This window comes from Notamacropus eugenii, chromosome 2 (assembly GCF_028372415.1).
Source record: "Notamacropus eugenii isolate mMacEug1 chromosome 2, mMacEug1.pri_v2, whole genome shotgun sequence".
In the NCBI taxonomy this organism is placed as follows: Eukaryota; Metazoa; Chordata; class Mammalia; order Diprotodontia; family Macropodidae; genus Notamacropus; species Notamacropus eugenii.
In genome coordinates this window covers 93,240,644-93,257,915 of record NC_092873.1, presented here as the reverse complement: position 1 = coordinate 93,257,915, position 17,272 = coordinate 93,240,644, and the positions used below count along the sequence as shown (strand labels likewise).

General features: G+C 36.3%; 1 protein-coding gene across 2 annotated transcripts in view; it reads right to left on the bottom strand.

The window, feature by feature from the left end:
* The window catches only part of MAPK14 (mitogen-activated protein kinase 14), a 98,110-nt gene that overhangs the window by 14,970 nt on the left and 65,868 nt on the right, over nt 1–17,272 (bottom strand). For both annotated transcript variants that reach the window (XM_072641894.1, XM_072641895.1), the window contains exons 4-8: nt 12,812–12,923; nt 12,352–12,381; nt 11,954–12,001; nt 5,505–5,619; nt 4,903–4,974 (exon numbers count right to left, since the gene is read on the bottom strand). In XM_072641894.1, coding sequence (XP_072497995.1) covers nt 4,903–4,974; nt 5,505–5,619; nt 11,954–12,001; nt 12,352–12,381; nt 12,812–12,923 — 377 coding nt within the window. The remainder of the gene's footprint in view (nt 1–4,902; nt 4,975–5,504; nt 5,620–11,953; nt 12,002–12,351; nt 12,382–12,811; nt 12,924–17,272) is intronic.

Here is a 17,272-nt window from a genome sequence, read left to right as displayed (position 1 = left end):
CACTATATATCAGCATTAATTTTGTGATGTCAAGCCACATATGCTATTGTAAAAATTCAAAGCTCCCTATGGACAGCAACATATACAGGGGGAAGCAATTTTCAAGCATTGCCAAGGACAAGCAAACTTCTTCTCTGGGCTAAGGTACAAGCCAATAAATTAATCTGTGGTGCCAAAAAATATCTACACCACATACCTTACCAGTAATTATTTGAATTGGAGAAAACTATTTTTAAAACATTCTTAACAATTCATGACGACTATGAACCACTGGATCACATAAATCTATATCAAATGCTCTTCATTGGCTAATCGCTAAACCACTGGTTCTCCATATCCATTTTCTGCAAAAAGACTGTTTTACTATCTAAAGACAATTTTTAAATTGAGTATAACCCAGAAAACCACAAAAATTCACTCGGCAGCAGTTATCAAAAAAGACATGCACCCAAACCGTTACATCTAATGTTCTTCAACTATAGCAACTTGAAAGAAAAGTTATAGATTGCGAAACAGCAAATAAATGTCCAACACTGTAGAAAGTTTATTATTAAGATTTATTATTGGGATTATTTTTAGATTATTTTTCCCTAAAAAAAATGCCAAAAAATAATAAATTCTAATTTTAATTATGTGGTGTCAGTAACCTACCTAATATTCTGATTTTTAATGACAGGGAGGGTCACCCCTAGGTAAACTGTGGATCAGACCCCCTGGTGAAAATCTCCAAGGCACAAGCTAACTGTTAACTGCTGAAGCATCAAAGAATGCTGCAACAATAAAAGAACAACATGTCATACTTACACAGAGATCACAACAGTCCCATGTAAGGTTCCAACTTCCTTGCTTGCTGTAGAGTCCAAGGCCTTCTACAAACTGACCCTCTCTTACTTCTCCAGCTTTACCCAACATCATTTCCCTCTACGCACTTCCACCAAACTGGATCGGCTGTCATTTTCCCTGTATGTACTCCAGGTTTTTCTGCTGGAGTGCCTTTGTGTTATATTTCTTATGCCCAAGAAAAGCACAGTAATTTGCACTTAAAACATTTGCCAAATTGAAAGAAAAGTGTTACTGAGCAGGGCAGTAGTTACTGGCAAATAGGCCATCACAGCTTCCAGTTAAGTATCCTCTGTAACCTTTCATTGTCTAACAAAGAGAGAAAAGGAGGAGGGAGGAGCCCTTATGGATGGAGGAAAATTCACCTAAGAAAGGAAAACAAGACCATGTGAAAGCTGTGCTGACTGACACCTCTGACACACAAACCACAATTTCAATGCCCATGTAGTAACTGAGCTACTATCAAGCACATTCTTTCTCCATGGGACTGTTTTAACTTGGGGGTTCCCTGGTCATATTTCTGAATTATTTCTCTTGTTTTAAGCTAGACTGATGGTAAAATAAAAAAAAATTCAGATATAATGACTTTAAATGCTCACGCAGTTGTTAGTATCCCCTAATGACAGACCTAAAATGGGTTGTTTTAATCACTTTGGTACAAGCTCATCACAATTTTAGTCTCTCTGTAAACAGTAGACCTAGGGTAAGCTTAATGATATGCCTTTGCAAAGCCACAGAGAGCAGAGAATTCCAAGTCAGCAATATATAATTAACTCTAAGAATCAGTGCTCTTTAACACTTACAGAAGATCTTACTTGTTGTTAACAAAAGACTCTTCCTGAAAGGACACTGACTTTGAAGGGAGGAAAAATGATACAGGCAAAAAATGATTTTAGGGTTCTAATGGAAATAAGGAAGACACCTTTCAGAATACCACCAGTTTCAAAATGCATATGATTGACAAAATATAAGAAACCGAAAGAAAACCGTGTTGAATATAAATAGTACTTTCTAGAAGTTAGTTTCTGTATTGAGATACATTTCAACAATAAAAAGACATGAAATCCTTTGTTTTGTTTGCACACAAGCTTGGATTACCACAAAATCTAGAGGCAGAAATGTAATTTTATCAACGGTAGATAATAAAAGTTCTAGTAATTTGAAGGAAAGAAGAATGAAAACACAGAGACTAAAAATATCTTCTAAATCCTTTTTTAGTCAAAACCCATTTAACTAAAGAACAGTGAGGAAAGGCTGCTGAGAAAATAGCTTCTTTTTAGACTTGGCAAAAGTTAAAAAAGGAGAGAAGTCAAATTTGATTATATAATAGGTAGGAAGATCATAAATGATGATACTTCTATGTGAATCTGTAAATGAAGCTGTACAAATATAGAGAGGATGACCACACAACAAACAACAGAATTGGATGGCAAATTAGGGGAAAGTGAGAGTTGAATCTGATTACATGGTCCAGACATATTTAATTGAAAAGGTGTGTTATTCAATAGTCAGAAATAGGTTTCACAAATTAAAACAAAAGCCTATTAATAAGGATTCTTCTCAAAGTCTTTGTTATTTATCTACAATCAGCTCTCCCCTTTATATATGGTATGGGAGAAAAGATTTCTTAAAGATCCTGAGTAGAAGAGTTAGCAGGTGTAGTCCAACGTATAGGACAGAGACATATGAAGGATTCAGAAAGTGGAGTTTGCCCTCCTCCCACCCTGAATCCTGGCACAAAACTTTCACTATTAGTGTCATTGATGGGTTTTGGAACAAAACAAGGGAGCAGATTCAACTTTAGAAGAGTATAGTTATATATACGTAAGCATGCATACAGGTACGTTCATACTTGTTCCCGTTCGGTCATGTCCAACTCTATTTGACCCTATTTGGGGTTTTCTTGGCGGAGATACTAGAGTGGTTTGCCATTTCCTTCTCCAGTTCATTTTACAGATGAGGAAAGGGAGGCAAACAGGGTTAAGTGACTTGCCCAGGGTCTCACAGTTAGTCTCTAAAGTTGCATTTGAATTCAGGTCTGTGACTCCAGGCCCGGCACTCTATCAACAATCACGCACATATATGTAATATATAATATTCACATACATGTAATCATAGATTTAAAGTTGGAAGGGATATAAGAGCTCATTTAGTTCAAACTCCTTGTTTACAGACAGTCCAAAGGTACAGTGACTTGCCCAAAGTGTCTTAAACAGCAGAACTAGGAGGTGTGTGTGTGTGTGTGTGTGTGTGTGTGTGTGTGTGTGTACACACATATACTATCAAGAAGAAGAGGCAACAGGCCAAAGACAACTCTACCCAGGATGAGTTTCTGAAGACAATGCTTGAAGGTGCATTAAGCACAAATTCATGTATGTGGGAAAACAGAACTCCAAGTACAAGGTGAATCAGAGAAAGGTCAGAGGAGGAAATGACACTCATGAACCAACCAGGAAGTTATTAGGAAATAACATCAGAAATTAAATCATCACAGAATTTAAAAACAAGAGAGCCACGAGTTACGGACTTCTGTCAGCATGTACCTAGTCTTGTTTTGGGAAAAGTGGCACCTTTATTTGGAAGACACAAGTATTCTGTTTTATCAGAACAGCATTATCCTCTCTAGCAGAGAAAGACAATTCATAAAGGTTTCTATAGCTTATAAGAATTATCATTTAAAAGACTATTCTCTTTTGGACACCATACTCACCAAGCAATGTTATGATTTTTAATCTGGTATCTCAGTTACAGTATTAGGAAGTACCCTGAATAGGGAACATGAATATTACAGTTACTATAAAGACATATCCCCAGTTACAAATTAATAAATTGACATTGTAGTTTCTAGGTCAATCTCATATAAATTTAACTACTATAGGCCAGGTTTTTTTTCCTCCAGGACCTGCTTGGTCACTCTCAAGTAAGTAGACATTGTAGCTTCTGAACCTGTAAGATGACTAGCCAGCTCTGGGGTAAATGCAATTAATTCTGAATCCTCTGCCGAAAAACAATCATAACGTAGACAAGCACCTAAAATCTACAGACAGTCACTACCTTCCACGACACCCATTTTGCTCTATCATTCAGTCTTCCAGAGCTACAGATTTGGGACTGATCAGAGTTTTAGCAAATTCACAATCTAGTAACATTGCTATTTAATGAAATGGTCAAAGGAATCTAACAGAAGGTCAAAAGTTTGGATAAACCTTAAACTACATTCATTACCTAGAAGGAAATAAGCATTTATTATGTACCTGCCATGTTTCAGGTACCGTCCTAAGCATTTTATAAGTATTATCTAATTTGATCCTTAAAACAACCCCTAGGAGGCAGATGCTATCACCTGCATTTTACAGTTGAGGAAACTGAGGCAGACAGAGGTTAAGTGACTTGCTCAGGGTCACATCGCTAGTAAACGTCTGGGGCTAGATTTGAACTTAGGTCTCCCTGTCTCCAGGCTCAGCACTCTTTCCATTGCATCACCTAATTGCCTTATTGTGCCCTGAATTAATAAAATATTAGGTAATTTGGATAAAAATAAAGAGATTCAAAGAAACAGAGGCACATGAGTGATAAGTTGTCATTCCTTGCCTTTATCACACAGAGCATAACAAGCCAGCTGATGTATCGGTAGGGAGAACAAACAGAGATATAACATTTCAACCAGAGAAATGAGAGTTCCCTAATTTATCAATGACACCTTGTACTAAGTTAACATCTGCAATGTAACAACGTAAGCTTGTCATGGGGACTGAGAGATCTTAGTGCGTAAATTCTGAACTTATTCAGGTCTGTTGCAGTAAGATTACTGCAAAGAGCGACTTAACTGAGAAGAGGGGACAAATCATACAATTAATGTACCTTCCCCATTTATGAGATTTCTTCCCCCTGTCTCATTGTAAAAAGTGACCTGTAATTAAGAAGTAATGTGGATCTCATAAAGCAAATCTAGAATACAAAATACAATTGACAGCCTTCCCTGGGGATGGCATACAAGGTGATATACTTTTATTTGAACTGAAAGAAAAGGAAAGAAAACAAATAAAACTTCTTAAAGGATACGGTCTGTACCAGGAAACAGTGTCCTTCCAGTCAACAGCTCCGCCATTATGCATCCCACTGACCAAATATCAACTAGGCAAAAATAACGAAAGAGAAATGAAAATGCACTGAAACTATATCTGGCAACAAATGAACTAAACAACGCAAGGTTGAACATCTTCAACTCAAATATTTTAAATATCTGCCACATAGAGACATCCAGTTTACACAACAAAATCATATTCACTCAAGTTAGACCAATGTTTCTAAGCTGATATTATCAACTTTCTCCTTTTATAGAAGGTAGAATTCATCAAAACCTTTATCTAAGGTGGAAGTAATGTACTTCCCACAAAGCATCAAGAAATTTTTAAATGGTAGGATGATAGAGTCTTGTCAATTAAGCAACCTGTCCAAATACCAAAGGGATCCTTTATCCACAAGGAGAAATACTTTAAGAAGATGTAACGAAAATTTCAATAAATTAAGCTCAAAAGGGCAAAACAAGAGAGTTTGAACTATGGTTATAAAAACCAGATTGCTACTATACACAAACTTTAAAAAAATAAATAGGGGAAGAAACCTCAATAACATGTTAAACAGCGATCAGCGAACAGCAATACCTGTTTGGTTGTAATGCATCCAGTTCAGCATGATTTCAGGAGCCCTGTACCACCTGGTAGCCACATAGCCTGTCATTTCGTCATCTGTGTGCCGGGCCAGCCCAAAATCTAGGATCTGAAGAAAAGAAGACCAGGCTGTCAAGCTATTCTCCAAGTGTTCTTTCAATGTCCCATGATGCTCCTTGCCCCTTCTGACAATTTATGGTAGGGGTTTTACCATGCTGTATCTTTGGCCTTCTTCCCTATAAATTATTCCTTGGTGACTCAATTCACTTACATTGTTTCAATTTATGATCTCCACACAAATGACTTCCGAATCCGTATCTCTAGCACTAATCTCTGCCTTAAGCTTCAGAGCCACAACCCCACAAACCCAAAATCAATCTTAAGGTCTTTCAGCCATATCTATGACTTTTTAATTTAGTTGATTTTGTCAGTGCCACTGCCATTTAGTCTCAATTGTGTAAAGCCTTACTGCTGGACCACTTCCTACGCCTTTGCATTGCCTGTCCTCCATACCTAGAATGCTCTCTCCTCATCTCCATTCTAAGCTTTTTCCCCTGGCTTCTTTTAAGATTCCAGCTCAAAATCTATCTACTTGGAAGAGGCCTTTCCCAGTCCTTGCAACTGTGAGTGCCTTTTTCCTTTTAGGCTACCTTCGATCTGCTCTAGGTATCTTGAATATACCTCTATCTCCTCGCATTAATGAAGCTCTTTGAGGACAAGGGCATCTTTTTGCTTTTTCTTTGTATCCCTAATGCTTAGTACAGTACCTGGCATATAGTGAGCACTTAAGAAATGCTTATTGATTGATTCTTTTCCTTCTCTCACCTTCATATTCAATTATATGCTAAGTTCTACCTACTTTTAAAAAACAAAGTTTATATCTTACCAAGTTTAATAAATATAACAAATAATGGAACAGAGATAATATTCCATGGAAAACCATAAAAAATAGCTATTTACATTGTAATAAAAATAAATATTACGTTTAATAAAAATCTTTTGTTCTGCTTTCTCTTCTGAACTCTCTTCTTTCCATATCCCTCCCATTTTCAGTACTAGCTAAACGATCAAGAAAAAGATACTACCTCTCTCTAAGCCTTACTTTCCTCATCCGCAAAATGGAGCTACAACTTTGTGCTACTGACTTTACAGAATTGTTGGAAAGAAAGCATTCTGTAAACCTTGAAGCACCATGTAAACATGAGTTACACACTCAATAGTTTTGTTGCTGTCATTAAAAAAAAAAGACTCAGTATGTATGTTGATTTTTTAATTCTACTTTCTTCTCTTGAATAATTTTCAATTCTCATTTTTAAAATGGCATATTTCATTATAATATGTATTTATATACACAATTTATTCAGTATTCTAATAATTTATTCACCATACCAAATATTTTTTAAACTTTTTTTATAATTACAAATAAAATAACTATGAATATTTTTCATAGTAGTATAAATAAAAAGTACACACATGGGAAAACTGAGGCCATTTACTGAAAGTCTCTCCTTCCCCTTCCTCAACTCACATCTCACAGATGTTTTTTGCCACTATCTCCGTCTTCACTCTTGTGAACGAGATTTCTTTCAAAGGCAAACCCCTTTATTTGAAAACGTGATCCCATCCATTCTCTCCTCTCCGGTAGATTGCTCTCTCTGTCATCCCCACTCTGATCTTCAATTTTTCCTTTTCTACTGGTTGCTTCCTGGTGATGTCTCCTCCACTTTCAAAAGAATCTCTTCACTTGATCCTTCCATCCCTGCTAGCTTTCATTCTATATTTCTTCTGCCTATTGTGGCCAAACTTCTCGAGAAAGTCCTCTGCAACTGGTGCCTCCACTTCCTTTCTTCTCACTGTCTTTTAATTTCCCCACAACCTGGTCTCCAACTTCATCATTCAACTGAAACTTCTCTCTCTAAAGTTAGTAACAACCTCTTAGCCAAATCTAATGATCTTTTCCCAATCATCCTTGACTTCTCTGCAGGCACTGACACTGCCAGTCACCCTCTTCTCCTTGTCATTCTTTCTAGGCTTTAATGATACCATCCTCTTCTGGTTCTCCTCCTACACCTGTTTGACCATTTCTCAGTCTCCTCTGCTGGATCTTTATCCAAGTCACACCTGCTAAACATGGGTATCCTATAGGGCTTTGTCCTGGACCCTCTTTTCTTCTCCCTCTATTCTACTTCACTTAGTGATCTCATCAGCTCCCTTGGATTCAATTATCATCACTATACTGATGATTTCATATATACTTAGCCAGCCCTAATCTCTCTGCTGACCTGGAGTCTTCCATCTCCAACTGTCTATTGGACATATTGAATTGGTATGTTCTATAGACATTTTAAATTTAACACGCACAAAACTGAAATAATCTTTCCCCCCAAATTCTCCCTTTCTCCTAACTTCCATATTACTGCTGAGGATACCATCAACCCCCTGGTTACCCAGGCTAGCAATCTAGGTGCCAACCCCTACCATTCCCCATCTCCCAACCCCCACATCCATTCAGCTGTCAAGTCCTTTCATTGCTACCTTGACCTTGTTCTCACCTCTGATACTGCCCCCATGCTGGTACAGATCCTCATCATGTCATGCCTAGACTATTGCAATATAATCTCTTGGTTAGTGTTCCTGTCACAAGTCTTTCCTTACTCCAGCCTCTCCCTGACTTGGCTGCCAAAGTGATCTTCCTCAAGTAAAGGCCTGATAATGTTATCTCTTTATTAAATAAACTCCAATGATTCATGATCACCTCCAGGATCAAATATAAAATCTGTTTGGCATTCAAAGTCCTCCACAACTTGTCCTGCCCCCACCTTTCCAATATTCTTTTATAGTTCATACCCTTTCAAGAACCGTGATCCAGTAAGACTGATCTCCTTGCTGTTTCTCCCACAAGACTCTCTATCTCTTGACTCCACTTTCCCTGCTTGTTCTCCTCATGCCTGAAATTCTCTTCCTCCTCATCTCTTCCTAGTAGCTTCAAGTCCCATCTAAAATCCCACCTTTACAGGAAGCCTTTTCCATGCTCTCTCAACTCTAGTACCTTCGCTCTGTTGATTACCTCCAATTTATCCTATGTAGAACTCATCTGTACATAGTTGTTTGCATGTTGTCTTTCTGACTAGACTGTGAGCACCTGGAGAACGGGGATATCATCATTTGCTTTTCTTTGTATTCCCAATGCTTCTTTAGCACAGTGCCTGGCAACACAGCGGCTTAACAAATGTTTATTGACTGACCTCCTCCAGCCCAGTTCCAAAGGCTTTTTTGAAATATATTGCTTTTCCTCTTGACACTATTTTGGTTTGTAAATATCTAATTTTTATATCTAATGAAAAACTGATTTTAGAGTTGAGGAATATGCTTTTCTAATTCATACAGATTATTATCCAATGTCTTTGGTCACTTCTTGTATATTGTAAAAAGTTCTGGTGGTTTGTATTAATGCCATTTTGGTGTTTGGATGTTTTGGGGTACTCTCATTATAAATGTGAAGGTGTTGAAAGTTCTGTGGATTTTATTTGTAGAACATTACATTTTTTTTTTTTAAGAAAAAATTCTGGGAAGTTCCTGATGACATTTTCCTGAAATATAGTGATGTAGCTTTCTTCTTTAATATTTTCTGGGAAGTCAATAATCTTGGAATTTCTTCTCTTTGGTCCATCCTGAAGTCTATCACTTGCACTCGCACTGCTGCAGACTGACTTTAGTGGAATCAAGCGTTTCCTTTTACCCTTCAAAGTGCTGCCATTTTGCTATAGTAATTACTTTAGCTGCTGACACTTACTTTTGATAACAGTTTTTTTTCCATACTTGTAAAGAATATTTCTTAAAATTCCTCTCATGGGTCTTTGGGTGCTAATTTTTTGTTTTTCTGTTAGTTCCTTAACTGTCTCCACTACCCAAATCTATGTGATACTAACCATATTGTTTGAGACTTTTTGTTTTGTTTCTAATGCTATTTCTGATAGTTTCATGGAAGTTTATTTTTTCTGATGCTTACCCCCCCTTACTTCTCTTATTCTAATATATTCACTCTGTATTGTATTTTGAGCTGTTCTTTGCTTTTCTCACTATATTTCTGTTGAATTTTAATTTTATTGTGAGAATTTCTACAAAAATGGTTTTGTCTTTTATGTTTCTACTATCCTTTTTGAGGGGTTTCAATAAGAAGCAAGGAACCCCTACGAGCTTTCATTCTACCATTTTCCCCACAATTCTCTGCAATATCTCTTGCACCTGTCCCCTCTTCTTTATACCCCTTCACTATCACCTGCCTGGACTATTTTAACGGCCTCCTAACAGGTGTGGAAAAAATGATTCAGAGTTCAAAATTCAACAACTCAGAGTTCAGTGGCCTGTAAACGTGATTTTTGTTTATACTACTGTATACTCTGTTCTCCTGATTCAGCCCGCTTTTCTCTATATCAGTTATATACATCTTCCCAAGTTTCTATGAACTCTACATATTTTTGTTTATTACAGCATGTATAATAGTCATTATAGTCATATATCAGAATTTCTCTTACCTATTTCTTAACTGGGCACTCATTTTTTCCCTAATTTTTTATACTACAGAAAGTTATTACTATAACTATTTTGGCATATGTGGGACTCTTCTTGATGTTGTTTAAAAAATTTTTTTTTCTCAATTACATGTAAAAACAATTTTTAACATTCAATAAAAAAAAAAAAAAGGTTTGAGTTCAAAATTCTCTCCCTCCCTCCATTTCCCTCTTCCTGAGACAGCAAGCAATTTTCTTGATGTCTCTGACCTCCATCGAATGGAAAGCCTCTACCAACACAGTACATGGGCCTCTTTACCCAGTCCCTCCAGCATTCTTCATTTTCCATTTTTGGGGCAATTTTGCCCACATGATGAGTGCAAAGTGGAACTTCAGAGACACTTTCACTTCTCTTCTCATTAGTGATTTGGAGCACTGTTCACATGGTTGTTGACAAGTTGTATTTCTTATTCTGAAGACTGTTCATATCTTCTGACAACTTTTCTATTAAAGTAATGGACATTAACTTTATATTTATACATGTACTTTTGCATCAGACTTTTAGGAAGGAACACAACACAACAGAAGGTGAAGTCAAAATACCAGGATTTAAGCCTCATCTCTGACATACAGTAATTGTATGACTCAAGGCAAGTCATTTAATCTTGTAGTGTTCCAGGGTAAGAAGCAGGCAGCAATGTAACTGGGAAATACTTAACAAAATAGATAAAAATACCATAGAACATATATAATGTTAATAAGTGGTTTTCTAAATCAGTATGTAGCCTGCAAGGATTCTTACCTAGGGCTTAGTGGGTCCTGTTTCTATCTGAGTTTGACATGACAGCTCTTGGTAACTCTTTAAGACTATAAGCTGTAGAGAAGTTGCCAGCCTGCGATGGTACCTGGAGATTCCTCATCTGGAAGTGCCCTAACTTCATGAAATCACAGGTCCACTCCTTATTCCTATCAGATATTCATCAGAGATATTTGAGACAATGACTTTTTAACCCATTCAACAGTCTCTCCTTCTTATTTTAGGTGCACTTATTTTGTTTATGGAAAGTTTTTAAACTTCATGTAACCAAAACTGCTTATTTTATTTTTTATGAACACTTCTAGTCCTTGTTTACTAAAAAATCTTCCTTAGCCATACTGTGAAAAATTCCTCCTTCTACTCCCCTTTGATGTTTTTCTAAAATTGTATGTAGATCATATATCCATTTGAAGCTTATTGTGGTGTACGGTATAAGAAGGGGAGGGCAGGATGGGGAAGGATGAAAGAAAGGGGAAGGAGAATAGAGGGGAGGTCCTTTTTAGTTATATATAAGTCCTCCATATGTGTTGGTAGGCACCTACTAGACACACTTTATCATTCTTTTGAACAGAAAGGCTCATGATTTTTGTAGAATTATTTTGTAAACTACTATTTACTTATGCAGGGGTCTGGTCATGTCATTTTTCTTCACAAATATCCAGCTGCTTCCTACTATCTACCCAGGTAGTAGCTGTTAGAACTAGCATATGCAACCAAGTCTTTTGGCTACAAATTCAAAATTCCCCCCGCTCCCGCATGCCACAAAACTTCTACATCCAGGTTATAATTTGCTTATTCTATTTCATGCCCATCACTATTACTATTAAATGCTGCTATTCTTGTCAATGCTACTGATAATTCCTCATTTGAAGTATTTTCTTTTAAAACAATAACAAAACCTATGTGGTATAATTTTTTATCATTACTTAAACAGCTTATTAAATTCTGTGATATTAAAAATTTCTTGATCTAATATTCTTGGAGAGAACCTTAATTTCTCAGGGAAAAAAAAGTGTAGCACAGTAATCTCTTCTACAAGACGCTTTTGCTTTATAGATGAAATGCACAGCCACAAGTTAAAACAAACTTAAAGCATTCTATAATCTTTACCTTACCTTAAGCTCACAGTCTTCATTCACAGCTAAGTTACTAGGTTTTAGGTCCTAGGAATAAGTGATAAATAGATTAACTTTATTTTTCACTGTAAATACCCTGACTGAAGCTATAGGAGAGAACCCAGGCACTAACTTGTTAGATAGAATGACTTTCCAGCCACATGAGATAAACTTCATCTTATAGCCAGCTCCTAGTTCAAGCTGCACTAAGTATATGCATAAACTATATAATAACCTTCTTATTAGTTTAAGCCTAAAGAAATGTTAGAGATGCAATTACCAACAGGAATTCAAGGTCTGCAGAAATGGCACTGAGTTCTGATAAAGACCCTGGCTAAAATCCCAATGCCCCTCCACTCCCATTATATTTAATCAGAGGAAATAGTTAAAATACTTACTCTGTGTATAATGTCAGCTGAATGAATATACTATAGAGGAAAAGAAAAACGTGTCAAGCAACCATTAAAAATACCTCCTTCAACACATTCTTTAATACCAGACCATAACACAGTACACAGAATCTATGATTTAGAGTTTATCTGCAACACATCTTCATGAAAGCAGAACTGCAATTACTGACACCGGGCCTAAAACTGTAAGAGAACATGGCCAATTTCCTATGACAATGTATTGAATCACTGAATTCTGTAGCCACTTGATTTAGGCATTCTCATGACATATGATTTTAGCTTGAAACTCAACAGTACATCAAAATGTTCCAAGGGCTAAAAATCAAAGGGAGCAGCCTCAAGGAGTGCTGCATCTACTTTGTTCTCTGTAGATTTATCACAGCGATCATCTAAATGCACCTCTAATATTTTAATACCACTTTAAAGTTCACTAGTGCTGAAATGCTACCTTTAGGCCCCGGAGAATCTGGTAGATAAGGAACTGTACATGGTCATCGGTGAGCTTTTGACATTTCACAATATTGTTCAGATCCGCCCCCATGAGATGTGTCACCAGATACCTAGAAATTACAAGGGAGAGTTACACAATATTCCAGAATCCCAAAGAAGGTTCTTATCACAAGAGTCCTGAATGTTTTTGCTGCAACACTATACTCTGTAAGATACAGAACATAAGCTAATATATGATTATGACCAATCTAGCATTAATAACTATGTATAATCACCACCACTCTATGCTTATCAGTCATGGTGGAGTTACTTTTAAACCTGGCTCCATGTAAAACTCACTTCTCTAGTTATTTTCTTCTTGCTTAACCACTCACCAAAAAAACAGGGTGAGGATAAATAGAAATTTTGTATTGGTGTCAATCTGTCACCAAAGTATAAGATTTAATTTCTTATACCCAGGTATAATGATGAAATAGAAAATATTTTGTATTTTTAAATCTATTGTCTCATTTTAAATTCACATCACTTTAAAGTCCCCGAGCTGCAGGATGTAAAATGAAGAAAATATCTTTTAAAAAAATTTAATATTTTTACTTTTTCTCCAATTACATGTAAAAGCAATTTTAATTTTTTTTCTTCAAAATTTCAGTTCCAAATTCTCTCCCTCCCTCCCCTCACTGAGAAGGCAAGCAATTTGATATAGGTTCTACATGTGAAGAAAATATCTTAAAACAACCAAACTGCTTAAAATTCTCCTTCCCACTTAAAAATAATGAGCAAAGTAGAACTGTACAATATGGCATCCCTGCAATTATTTACCAGAGTACAAATATAAAGATGAGAGATATGTTTACTCCCTAAAGAGGAAGTGATCCATAGAGTTATTAAACACTTATTACAGAGCTCTCTGAATAGGTATGGTCCAGATTATTAATCCTGCCTTTACATTAAGACTATGGAGAGATTATATTCAAGTCCAACAAGTTTGTCACACTTGAGACACAATGTCTTGCCCCATTCAATACTATGCTATTACAGAGACAATATAAAATTCAAAACAGCACTAAAAATGTTGAATAAAAAAATGTTTTTATATGTTCAGATATATAGAGACATTTAGTTCACTCACATAGGTCACATAACAATTTGAACAGTAATGTGTAAATAATGGGTTTCCATAATCACCTGAAGTAATTCTGAACTTCTAGAGATGCATACAGCTACCGTGGCAGAAACCAAAAACACAGAGTTTCTCACTTTATTTTTATTCATCCATTCCCAAAATTGCTATTGATTTATTTTTTAGGAAATTTTTTGTTTTGAACTCGAAATTTTCTCCCTCTCACTTCTCCCTCATTCATTGATAAGGCAAGTGATTCACTTTATTTTTATAAATTTACCTGCTTTTATTACCTTGACAGATGATTTTAATTAAAAATTGACACTGGATTTACTTTTTAAAATCCTATGTAAGAAGTCTTACAATACTGCAAAACTGAAGAGATCAAAGAATAGTATAATTATAAATTTTGGTTTTGTGATAAGGTAGGGACTGCACCTAAGATTTCATTGGTCTAGAGTGGCAACAAAAGCTAGAGTTCACTGTAACAAACATGAAACATGGGTATCTACATAAGAAACAAAGGCCACACTGATCTGCAAGGCAGACTTATGTGCTTCACTCAGTCATGGAGTGGCATCACTCATAACAGCCCTCGAGCATTCGATATTTAAAGCTAGAAGGTCATCTAGTCCAGTGGTGTCAAACTCAGAACAGAAATGGATCCCTGTGGGCTGCATACCGACTTAGAAAAACACAAATTAACATTATCTATGTTGTACTGTAGTTCTATTTATTTTGTTAAACATTTCTCAATTACATTTTAATTTGGATTACTTGAGAAGGGCCTGGCCAAGTCTGACATCCCTGATGTAATCCAACTTCATTTTACAGATGAAAATCGGGGAGACTTAGAGAACTTAGGTGAGTTGCCCAAAGTGCTAAATAGATTTGGGATTTGAACCTGGATTTGTGACTCCGCATCTAGTACTCTTTCTAATAAACCAGACTGCCTAGTCAATTTACAAAGATACTGATCCCATCAGATGATTTACCCATAAGAGTCAGAGACAAGACTCCAAGGCAGGATTTCTGACTCCAGCTCCTTGTGCTGTCTAACTCTACTTCTCCATAAGGAAAGCAGCATGCTCCTCAGTGCCTGCTCCATTCGTCAGTTGCCATTGTGTTTTTTTTGTTCCTCTGCTTACAGACTATGTGCATTTAGAGTTATTTACTCAAGGTTGTACTGAGTCATCTGAACTTTTTCAGCTGCACTACCAACACATGACTAATTATCATGTGAGATTCAATGTTTATACAGGCAGAAATGCTGAAACACGAAGAAGTCATTGGACCTCACTAAATTAGGAAGCAGCGTAGCAGTGGCATGGTTCTATGTACCAAAGATCTAGTAACCAGCAAATGTTCTGCATGCTGAACACGAGGAAGAAATCACCGCACTGATTTCTTTATCTAGACAGAAACCATATTCAGATGATCAGAGCGAATGAGAGCTGCAATGATGGTCAATGTGCTCAAAATTAAATAGAATCTGTCATACAAAATGACATTTAATGCATTCACATGGCACACTGAACTTTACGGAACAAAGATACTTTATTCAATATACCTTCTTGGCTCTTTCACATGAAGAAACAGTGACTGCATATATGAAATGCCAAAAGGAAACAATACCATTTCAAACTTGTCCCCATTATCACTAATAAAGATGCTTAAAAAAGCTAATGAGGTATAGTATTTCTATTCATTGTGGTGGGAGTCCTAAAATGGCCACTGCAAATATCTGTTGGCATGCAAGTCAGGAAGTCTTCAGGTTACAATGGACATAATATTACAATGAATGGTGTCTAGATAGTCTAGACAATGGGTAACCTCTGAAAGTTTCTGAGCAAGGAAGTGACTTACTCAGATCTGAGCTTTAAGAAGATTCTTTTGGAACTGTGTGAAGGACAGGTTGGAAGAGAGGAAGAGAAGGACCTAAATTAGGCCATACGAGTATAGAAAGATTTGGAGTTCATGAATCTGGATGACTGGTGGCTGTAGCCCTCAACAGGAATGTGAAGTTCTGAGGAAAGGTAGGTTTAGGGGAAAAGATGATTAGTTAGTTCCACATCGGAAATACTGAACTTAAAATACTAATAAGATAGAAATGGCTAGCAGGCAGTGCTAATATGGCAAAGGAAATGAAGGGAGAAAGATTACTATGGATCTAAAGATTTGGAATAGAGAAAATTGAATTCATGGGAGCTGATCACATCACCAAAAAAGAGAACTCTGAGGAAGAAGACAGCCCAGGACAGGGGCTTTGGAGATATTTATGAAGATGTAAGCAGCATGAAAATTCAGCAAAGAAGAGTGAAAGCAAATAGTCACGTAGAACAAATACAACAAAGAGCAGTGCGCTTTAAAGTCAAAGAAGCACAGCGTACTGAGAAAGAAGAGAAGGTGGTTGTTAACAGTATTGAAAACTGAAGAGCTCAAAGAAGAGGAAAGGTTGAAAAAAAGCCACTGGATTTGGCAGCAAAGAGATTAATGGTAACCTTGGAAAATGAAGTTTTTGTGGAGAGTTTTTTGGCTTTAAGTTTTGTTAAATCTCTTCTTTGATTTTTAGAATTTTTAATTTGGTGTTTGGTTGGGATTTTGGGGTTTGTTGCTTTTCTAGTGCTTTTAGATTGCATGCCCAACTCACTTATCTGTTATTTCTTCCTGTGGTTGAAGAACATATTTAGAAATAGTAATTTTATCCAATTGTTTTGGCTGTATCCCAAAAGTTTCAGTATGTTGTCTTATCACTGTCCTTTTACTTGATGAAATCCTCTATAATTTCTATGATTTGTTCTTTGAACCATCAAGCCTTTAGGACTAAATAATTTTGTCTCAGGTTAATTTTTCATTTTTTCTTCAAAGGCTCTTCACCGAATATAATTTTATTTCACTGCAGTCAGTAAAAGATGCACTTAGTGTTTTTATTTCTCTGTATATGAGTACGAGACTTTTACGCCCTAATATGTGGTCAATTTTTGTACCATTGCCATACATGAGAAATATATACCTTCCTTTTTTGTTCCCATTCAGTAAGTGCCAATTTTAGCATAACTATTCTAAAAATCACTTCAGATCCTTAACTCCTTTCTTACTTTCTCCTTATTTTAGAGTTGTCCAGATCTCAAAGACAAAGTTGAATTTCTCAGCTATTATACTTTTGCTGTGAACTTCTCAATATATTTAATTAGCATTTTCTTTTAAGTATTTAGATGCTATGGCATTTTACATATACATGTTAATCACTGATTTTGACTCATTTTCTAGAGTGCCTTAAAGTATATGTAATTTACCACCTTATCTATTTTTACTCTCCCCTTATCTGTGTTCATGACT